The 10,679-nt window shown below is 34.9% G+C and overlaps 1 protein-coding gene across 5 annotated transcripts in view; it reads left to right on the top strand.

Moving 5' to 3' along the window:
* LOC125670058 (sodium-independent sulfate anion transporter-like) overlaps positions 1-2,590 on the top strand; it is a 47,831-nt gene extending 45,241 nt beyond the window's left edge. For all 5 annotated transcript variants that reach the window (XM_048904988.2, XM_056162242.1, XM_056162243.1 and 2 more), the window contains one exon: positions 115-2,590. In XM_048904988.2, coding sequence (XP_048760945.1) covers positions 115-179 — 65 coding nt within the window. In that variant the 3' untranslated portion in view covers positions 180-2,590. The remainder of the gene's footprint in view (positions 1-114) is intronic.
* The last annotated feature ends 8,089 nt before the right edge of the window (positions 2,591-10,679 follow it).

Genomic DNA, 10,679 nt, shown 5'->3' with positions numbered 1-10,679 from the left:
AATTTTAAAATCCCAACAAATTTCCAGTGATTTCACGGGAACTTTTACAGAATGATCACAATTAAATGTTCAATGTTAACAGAATGATCATGTTTAAATGTTCAATATTTACAGAAGAGTTAACGCCGGAATTCCCCGAGGTTCAGCACACAAAGATCGACTTCAGTTCTCATCTGTGATTCCTGTCTGTGATATAGACAACCGAACAATACAGCATTTAAAAATCAGAACATGCAGCAAATTGTTGTGAATGTCACTAACAGAAAACATGATTTTTGTTCTGTGTATTTTTATGATGTACATAACTATTTCAATGATTTGTGTTTTCGGCAGAAGTGTCTTTAGCATAAATATTTTGTTTAAATGTATTTGTAATTAAAGTAGTGTAAAGTGCTATAACATTTTAAAATACTTGTTGTGTTAAATGCAATATTTGATGAAACATTTTGTGTGCGAGAACAAACAAAGCTTAATTGTTAAAGTAATTCCACCCTCATGTGACGTCATAAGATTTTGCAAAATCAATGATTTATTTAGATATGTACAATAAAAAATCTTGTTAAACATAAAATATTTCAAAAGTCTAAGTGATATATGAATAATCAATGATATGTTTTGAAATATTGAATCCAAGGGCAATAACTCTGTTTTCATTGATTTCTTTGTCAAGTCTATTATGCAATAGATTTCCTTTATTTTTCACAGATATTTTGTATATTTTTGTAAAGAAACATTTCATGAAATTTTTGTAAAGAAACATTTCATGAAATTTTTATGAATATTATCATATCATTATAACCAATTTTTGTGAAATTTTGATTATTCTGTTTAAGGAAAATTGCAATTTTCTGGCGTTGATCTATATGATTCTGTCTATGTACATGTATGTCTCACATCTTAAAAAGTACAATGACCTATATATTTTATTTAATAGTGTTCACTCTAATGAATGGGAATAAATACACTTTCTATACTTTTATCAGATAATAATGCGAGTATGGAGTTACCTTAAAGGTTCTATTCACTTCCGATATAGATTTAAAGGACCATACTCAATTTGGTGCTAAAAGCTATAGAATGAATGTCAAATTTTTATATTGTTTTCTAAATCAATACATACTGCTGATCTGAGCAATGATATTAATTTGTGTGTACACATTCTTGTCACAAAGCAGCTGATGCTTGGTGATTATTTACTTTTTTGTATAAAGTATTGATTCATGAAACCATTAATTAAGTGCTTTGTATAGTGCTTTACAGATTATGAGTGTACTTAATTAGTCAGACCTAGGTAAATCCCATGTGCTATTGTAATACATGTACAAAGGAATTATTATCATGTGGTGCATTAGTCTCTCAGGGGAAATAACTTGTGGGTTGTAGTGATTGCTAGAAAAATTTACTGTGGATTTTAAAAATCCATATCTTTATAAAAAAAAACCATGCATATTTTCGTGTGTATTTTGTGTGTTATGCATATTTTCATGTTGGAACTTGTGCTTTTTTTTTATTTAACCAATCAATACCATATATCAAGTGCACAAAGAAAATTTGCCAACAATAAAAGTGCCAAAATTTCCATTCATGTAAATGATACACATATTTTATGAAATTCCACCAAAAATTAAAACACCAAGATGTCTGAACTATTTCTTTTGAGAAATATCTGCAGAATCCTCCAGATGCCAAAAATGACTGATATGATTATGGTATATGTATTTTCATTCCATTGTGAAGATGAACTTTTTCTTGGATTTTACCAGCAGTATGGTCATGCAGGCCCCCATTTTCTACTGAATTCATATATTCATACACTGTTTTACCATTGAAATTGGATTTGTTTATTTAAAAACTAAAGTAAACTTTTTAAGAAAAACATTAATTTCATTAAGAGAATATTATGCAGTGATAGATGTACAAAAAGAAGCATTTTATCAATATTGGAGAGTTTTAATGGTACCATTACATCTGATATCAAATGTAGAGTGCAATATACATGTATGTATCTTCATGTTCATTTACAAGATTTCAGAACCTTCTTTTTAAGTTTTAGCATGTACGTGTCATTTACACGATCACTACTTATGTATATTTCATAACAACAAGCGATTTAAATTTTTTGTCAGTTATTGTACATGTTAAAAATGTATTTTAAAAATGAATAAATGTCTAGATTGTTAGTTTAATTCAAACAAAATTTATTTCACAACAATCACCATTTTATGATGTATCTATCGGTAATGGAGATTAGCAAACAAGGCTTGTATTAATTCTACTCTCCGTCTTCCACTTTATGATGTATCTATCGGTAATGGAGATTAGCAAACAAGGCTTGTATTAATTCTACTCTCCGTCTTCCATTGTTTGTAGTATGGGGTAAAGAACAAAGCCATAGAAGCAAGGGGTACCTCCCTATAATAAAAACCCGATATTTATTCTGTATATTTTGCAAAATGTATGTTTTTATGTTAAGTTCAAAAGGTCAATGTTTTCACCAAGAAATAAAGTGAAAGAGGAAATTTTTATTGCCGACAAAACGTTGATTTATTTAAGTATGTAACAATAAAGATTGTTTTGATTTTATCACGAAGAGAGTTTCTGTCATTTCTGTACGGTAATGGGATCTGAGGCCAAATGGAAATGAGCTAGTTAAAAGAATGGCGGTTACAGGATTTTTGACCAATTAATTCCGAGACAACGCACATTGATGTATAGAATAATGGACAGACAAGATTTCCCCAGTGTTATTAAATGATTCCTTCAATATGGATGTGCATGTCACGTTGAAAAGGCAGATGCCTATAGATATTTTTTTCAAAATAAGTTTGTGAAGCTGAAAGATCATTCCTAATTACTGAACAAGAGGCCCGTGGACCACATCGCTCACCTGAGTCACCTTGGACCATATTTAAAGATTTTCCCTATATATTGAATCGGTCTGTCAAGCGACTCCTGATTTTCCTTATTTTGAACAGTGTACTGTTCCTAATCTTTTCCTAATTTTAGGATTTCAACATTTATTGTCCTAAAAAATTGCAATTTGTTAAATTCTTGTGAAAAATCAAATAAATGTGTTAATTAGAGAAAATAATTACTGTTCAACACACAGTTTGTGATATTTTCTATATTTTAGCAAACTTTACCATTTTCCTAAATATGTGTTAAGTATTACAAATTATTATTTGTTGAATATAAGTAAAATAGTTTTTGAAGCACAGAAAAAGCATCCCTCGACAATTCATTTTTATTAGCTCACCTGAGCTGAAAGCTCAAGCTTTTCTGATCACCTGTTGTCTGTCTGGATCAAAGTTTTATATACAAATATGTAGGAAAAATCTTCTCAAGAATCACTGGGCCAGAAAAGTTTTCATTTACAAGAAAGCTTCCTGATGTAGTGCAGATTTAAGTTTGTAAAAATCATGTCCCCAGGGAGTAGGTCTGTCAAGCACTTTATAGCCAAAAAAAATATATGAGAAAATGAGGATTTTTAGTTAAAAATAAGGAAATTTAAGAGAAAGATAAAAAAAAAATTGAAATGGTCGCCTACCACCCCTTTCAGTAAGACATTCAGTTTTCATTCCTCATAAATTTATTTTAAGAATAGCTTATAACTGCTGGTACAGATTAAAGAATTTCAAATGCAAGAAATAGCAACATATTTGTATAACAAACAAGAGACTCATGGGCCACACTGCTCACCTTAGTCACCTTGTCCCATATTTAAAGAATTTTAACAAACTTGAATCTGCACTATCAGTGACTATGTCAGGAAGGTTTTATGTAAACTTTTCTGGCCCATTGATTCTTCAGAAGATTTTTTAAAGATTTTCCCTATACAATTATATGTAAAACTTCAATCACCTATTGTAGCCCCATCCTACCCCCCCCCCCCCCCCCCCCCCCCCCCCCCCCCGAGGGCCATGATTTTAACAAATTTGAATCTGCACTATGTCAGGAAGCTCTCCTGTAAATTTGTACTTTCCTGGCCCAGTGGTTCTTGAGAAGATTTTCTCTATATATTTGTAAGTCAATAAACTGTGATCCCCTATTATGGCCCCACCCCACCTCTGGGGGTTCATGATTTTAACAAATTAACTTGAATCTACACTATGTCAGGTAGCTTTCATGTATATTTCAGTTCTTCTGGCCCAGTGGTTCTTGAGAAGATTTTTAAGTGACCCCACCCTATTATTGCATTTTTGTGATTATCTCCCCTTTGAAGGGGGCATGGCCCTTCATTTGAACAAACTTGAAAGTCCTTCACCCAAAGATGCTTTCTGTCAAGTTTAGTTGAAATTGGCCCAGTGATTCTGGAGAAGTCGAAAATGTAAAAAGTTTACAGACAGACGGAAAACAGGTGATCAGAAAAGCTTACTTGAGTTTTCAGCTCAGGTGAGCTAAACACTTCATTGCTTAAGTTAAAAGAATACTCAAGACATAAACAGATGCTATTTCTTACATGCACCAATTGACCCCATGCCTTTCAAATCAACACTTTGTGGCCACCCTTAATCCATGAATGACTTCATGACACTTTGCATAGTTAATTAAGGTAGGTCCTTAGTCCTGGATTTTTGGGGTTTAGGTAGCATTTTTTTGTTTGGAATCAATAAATTAACATTCAGAGTAATGAAAAAAGGCAAAACAGTTAAGGGTTTCCATATTAATTTTCATTACATACACCACTAAAGTCATATACCCCGATGTAGATTTTTATGAAATTCATTGGAAACAGTTATTTGTTGTTATTTTAATATAAAGACAACGAAATATTTTTTGAATTGCATTTATTTATCGGGAAACATGTCAATAACTAAAACACATGTCATTTTCAATATGTTCATCAAGTTTTAGAATAATATGTGCAAAATTATTGAATTAGCGTTATTCCCCAAAATGTTAAAAAACAAACAAATGTGGACGCATTTTCCTTATAGCATGGTTTACATATCATTTTTTCTGTTTATATTAGTAGAGTTACATCTGTTATAGTTATTCATGGGAAAAAATCCATACCTTTCCTTAATAATTTCAAATCTATAGCTTCCAGATTATGTATACCCCCATCAAAAACTGAAGTCTGTCACCATACAGCTGAGCTATTTAAATCACTCGTGATTAAAATTGTATGTAATTTCATGAAAAGACACAGATCATGATTCCTTATCACCTTGGTAAAATGTTTGTCAAAAATAAAGGAAATCTATCGCATTATGGACTTGATAAATAATTTAAAGAAAACAGAGTTATTGTCCTTGGGTTCAATATTTTGAAACATATCATTGACTATTCAAATATAACTAAGAATTTTGAAATATTTTATGGTTAACGAGATTTTTTACAATAACTATTGAAAAAGATTCCAACAAAATTTATGTTCCTATCATTAAATTATTGACTTTGCAAAATCCTATGACGTCACACGAGTGTGGAACTACGTTAAGCTCCAATAATATTTGACATCACAGGCCACTTCTTATCAACCTATACAATTTACAACCTCTGACCTTAAAACCTATGAAGTGTATAATCCTCAACTCATGGGAATAGTTGATATGAAATTTTATCTTCAAATGGTAATTTGATTGACATATCCTTTGGAATCCAAGGTATTCTCACATAATTACTATAAGTGTAGCGGTCAGCCGGATTTGATCGCCGGTGGACAGATCGCTCAGTTGGTATCTGACTAGAGATTCAGGGGGCCCGGAATCAAATCCTGGCATGCAGTCTGGGCCTTTGCATTTTCTTCCTTACTGTTACATTTTAAGCCGAAGACCAGCCCCTGGAACTTACAGGTGAAAATGCCTGCCTGGGGCAAAAAGAATCTGGCAGTGGGTTGATGTCTTCAAGTGTGAAGACAATTAAGGAGGGAGAAATGTAGTGGTCAGCAGATTCGATTGCCGGTGGCCAGATAGCTCAGTTAATTGATAGAGCACCTGACTAGAGATTCAGGGGGCTCGGGTTCAGATCCTGGTCTGATCCGTTGCATTTTTTCCCTCCCTGTTACACCTAAGAGAACTCAAGTAAAAGACCTTTCTCAGGCACGTAGTTATAGCCCTGTTTAGAAGTGCTAGCCCAAACAGGCGAAGGGTCTGGGGACCGCCCTAGTTCCCTAGCAGGTCCAGGACAAAGCCCTGGTGGGGGGATCAGGGGGGCAAAGCCCCCCCCCCCCCCCCAACAGAAAACGATTGTAGCAAATCAGGGCCCCCTAAAATACATATAAAGAGCTTCTTTTTTAACAAAATATATTTAATAATTGACCACATTTTTTTGTTTAAGCATGATTTTAAGAATCACTGAAGATACATGATTTTCAAAAATGTATCCTGTGCCCAAATCAGTTGCCCAAACCTTTTCAATTTTTCATGTCCCAATATATGCATGTTGAATGAAATGAACCAATAAACTTCGAAGAGTAGATTGGAATTTTAGAAAATAACAACTCAAGAAAAAAACCCTGAAAACTTTCAGGTGATATTTCATTCATGTAATTTCATTACAATCTTCTGTTCTTTAATGATAAGAAAATGTCAACGACTTTATCTGTATCTATTCCTGTGGAGAGAAAAAAAGACGAAAATCTCTCCTGACCCATGGTGCTTCGTAAGTACCCTTCAAAGTGAGCTGAAGGAACGTTCAGTAGATGCAGTAGATACAGGCATCATCTTTCTCTCACCAACCCATTTTTTCTACGTTGGTCATCAAATAATGTGCAAGCCCCTGCTTATACATGGCAGCTACGCGCCTGTCTCCTATGGGAGAAAGCCTCTTGAAATTGGTCTTGGCTTATCCACACACAAGTTCAGACTAGATCATCAGCACCTTATCCACACACAAGTTCAGACTAGATCATCAGCACCTTGTCACACACACAAGTTCAGACTAGATTGTCAGCACCTTATCCACACACAAGTTCAGACTAGATCATCAGCACCTTATCCACACACAAGTTCAGACTAGATCATCAGCACCTTATCCACACACAAGTTCAGACTAGATCATCAGCACCTTGTCACACACACAAGTTCAGACTAGATCATCAGCACCTTATCCACACACAAATTCAGACTAGACCATATCAGCACCTTGTCACACACACAAGTTCAGACTAGATCATCAGCACCTTATCCACACACAAATTCAGACTAGACCATATCAGCACCTTATCCATACACACAAGTTCAGACTAGATCATCAGTACCTTGTCACACACACAAGTTCAGACTAGATCGTCAGCACCTTATCCACACACAAGTTCAGACTAGATCATCAGCACCTTATCCACACACAAGTTCAGACTAGATCATCAGCACCTTATCCACACACAAGTTCAGACTAGATCATCAGCACCTTGTCCACAAAGATACAACTTCAGACTAGATCATCCGAGCACCTCGTCAACACACACAAGCTCAGACTAGATCAGCACCTCGTCCACACACACAAGCTCAGCACCTAGCTTGTCCGCACACATTCAGACTAAGTTGTCAGCACCTTGTCACACACACATGCAAGATAGGAACTTAAATTTTGTTGGAGTATTCCTATAGTTATTGTAAAAAATCTTTTCAAAAATAACATATTTCAAAAGTCTAAGTGATATATGAATAATCAATGATACGTTTCAAAAATACTGAATCCAAGGGCAATAACTCTATTGATTTCTTTATCAAGTCTATTATGCAATAATTTCCCTTTATTTTTTACAAATAGTTTGTATATTTTTGTGAAGATACAGTTTCATGAAATTGTTATGATTAATGCTACTATATTATCATAAGCAGTTTGTATGGAATTTTAATAACACTGTCTAAGGAAAATTGCAATTTTCTGACGGTGATATGATTCTGTTGTGTGATGGGGCTTAAAATAAAAATTGATTTGTTTGATGTACTCCGACCGACCCGTGAAATTTGTCCCGACCCAATCGTTTTTTCCACACTTAGAAATTTCAATTAATTTTTTTTTTGCTCCCTGGAAAGTAGACTTCTTGGAACTATATAGTTTTAAAGTTGATGCCTTTTTTTTTTTGACTAGTTGTTTTACAGAATTTTTGTTACACTGTATCAAAATGTTCTTTGGGCGTCTTTCGGTTTTACTTTCACTTTGATAATGACCATTTGTTAATCCGGGAACTTTTCAAACACTTTTCTATATGAACAATCAAATATACCGCATCCCTGCTCCAAATTACCACATTATCTACCAACAAGAGGTACTGTGAGCAATGCTCACTAAGAATACCCCCCCCCCCCCCCCCCCCCCCCCCCGCTTACCCCAATCTCCCAAAGGGTGTTGGTAATAGGTATAAACTACCTCTTTTCTGAGTGTAAAAAACAAATGGCATGACAAACCTTGGGTATTCTCGTTTGTAGGGAGAAATGGATTATCTAGGAACACAGCATCTCCATGCGATGAAAAAAGCAGTTAAAGAATTTAAATGGAAACCATATTGCTACTTCGATGTCCAGTGCACGTGACCTTTTGAACCCAAAATCAATAGGGAACATCTTCATCCCATGGGTAGTCCATATGTATGATATGGTGACTGTAGGTGGAAAGGATAACGCTTTAGAGCCCGGAAACCATATTGCTACTTTAATGTCCAGTGCGCTTGACCTTTGAACCCCAAAATCGATAGGGAACATCTTCATCCCATGGGTAGTCCATATGTATGATATGGTGACTGTAGGTGGAAAGGATAACGCTTTAGAGCCCGGAAACCATATTGCTACTTCGATGTCCAGTGCGCTTGACCTTTTGACCCCAATATCGATAGGGAACATCTTCATCCCATGGGTAGTCCATATATATGATATGGTGACGGTAGGTGGAAAGGATAATGCTTTAGAGCCCGGAAACCATTGCGTCTACAGACGGACGGACGGACAACCCGATTCCAGTATACCCCCCCACAACTTGTTGCGGGGGGTATAACAAGATAGAGCAAGAAGCTACGAACTCCCCCGTCGAGACCTGATCGTATTTGTGTACAAAAGTTTGAAAGCCGTGTTATTTAAATAAAAAATCACGCGAGATAGCGCACCGAAATTATGGCGGACCACGAGTCTGCATGATATATATTTCTGAAAAAGCACGCATAAAATTTTAATATGGGATTATTTAAATGTTATGACGATTTAATAGGTGAAAGGCACTTTTACTTTGCTCTTAAACTTTGACACACGAATGGAACATGATCGTCACAACAAATTGAACCATGCGGGGAAGTCGGCATTAAAATTATATTGGGCAATATTAAAACTGATTGTAAATTGCCGTCATCATGTATTTCACTTGGATCACATTAAAGTGTTTACTATTATGAATGTCAAACCACAAATAGAAGAATCAATCGGTGGTAATAAAAAGGGATGTTAATTTATTTATTAACAACTGTAGAGGTCCTCATCCATGACGAATACAAAACGTCCTGAGAAAATTTCAGAAGACATTGGAAGATTTACGTGTATTATATACAATGTGTACAAAATGAATGTTCTAAACTATATTCTGTCTGGCAGCATTACGTGTTTAATGAAAACATCAGTAAATTTGTAAATCTGATTTTTATGACATTAAAAAAAATTAAAAAATACCGACCTACCTACCCGACTTGAAAAATGTGGGTCGGAGTATATCAAACAAAATTTCTTTTAATGATGGCCTGACCTACATGTATGTATTTTATTTGATAATTTGTTAGTTTGAACTCTAATGAATGGAAATGATAAAACTGCAAGTATGGAGTTACCTTGAGCATTGTAAACAATAACAAGAGGCCCAAGGGCCTAGAATCGCTCTTCTGATAAATTGTACAACCCCACCATTTCTATTCTTAGCCTCTTAGTATTCTAAATCTCTAGTTAAATCCTAAGAATTCAAAAAAAGTAGGTCAATGTGACCTACTTTTTGGTTTACACATTTTGAGAACCCAAGAAATATCAACTGACAAAGTTTGATGATTTTAAGCCAATTAGTATCTGAATATTGAAATATAGCTGTCAAATTCCAATCGTAGGTCATGGTGACCTACTTTTTGGTCAGCGAACTCCGAACATGCAAGTCCAATCAACTGACAAAGTTTGATGACTGTAGGTCAAATAGTATCTGAAATATATAAATATAGCCGTCAAATTCCAAAAGTAGGTCAAGTTGACCTACTTTTTCGTCAACACCCTTCAAACATGCAAGACCCAACAACTGACAAAGTTTGATGACTGTAGGTCAAATAGTATCTGAAATATATAAATATAGCCGTCAAATTCCAAAAGTAGGTCAAGTTGACCTACTTTTTCGTCAACACCCTTCAAACATGCAAGACCCAACAACTGACAAAGTTTGATGACTGTAGGTCAAATAGTATCTGAAATATATAAATATAGCCGTCAAATTCCAAAAGTAGGTCAAGGTGACCTACTTTTTGGTCGACACACTCCGTAGACTCAAGATGCATCAACTGTCAAAGTTTGATGATTGTAGGTCAATTAGTGACTGAAATATATAAATATAACTGTCAAATGCCAAAAGTAGGTCACAGTGACCTACTTTTTGGTCGATACACTCCGAAGACTCAAGATGCATCAACTGACAAAGTTTGATAATTGTAGGTCAAATAGTGTCTGAAATATAGTAATTTAGCTGTCAAATACCAAATGTAAGTCACGGTGACCTAC

Source organism: Ostrea edulis, chromosome 4 (genome assembly GCF_947568905.1).
Source record: "Ostrea edulis chromosome 4, xbOstEdul1.1, whole genome shotgun sequence".
Classification (NCBI taxonomy): domain Eukaryota; kingdom Metazoa; phylum Mollusca; class Bivalvia; order Ostreida; family Ostreidae; genus Ostrea; species Ostrea edulis.
This window is presented reverse-complemented; position numbering and strand designations above follow the sequence as displayed.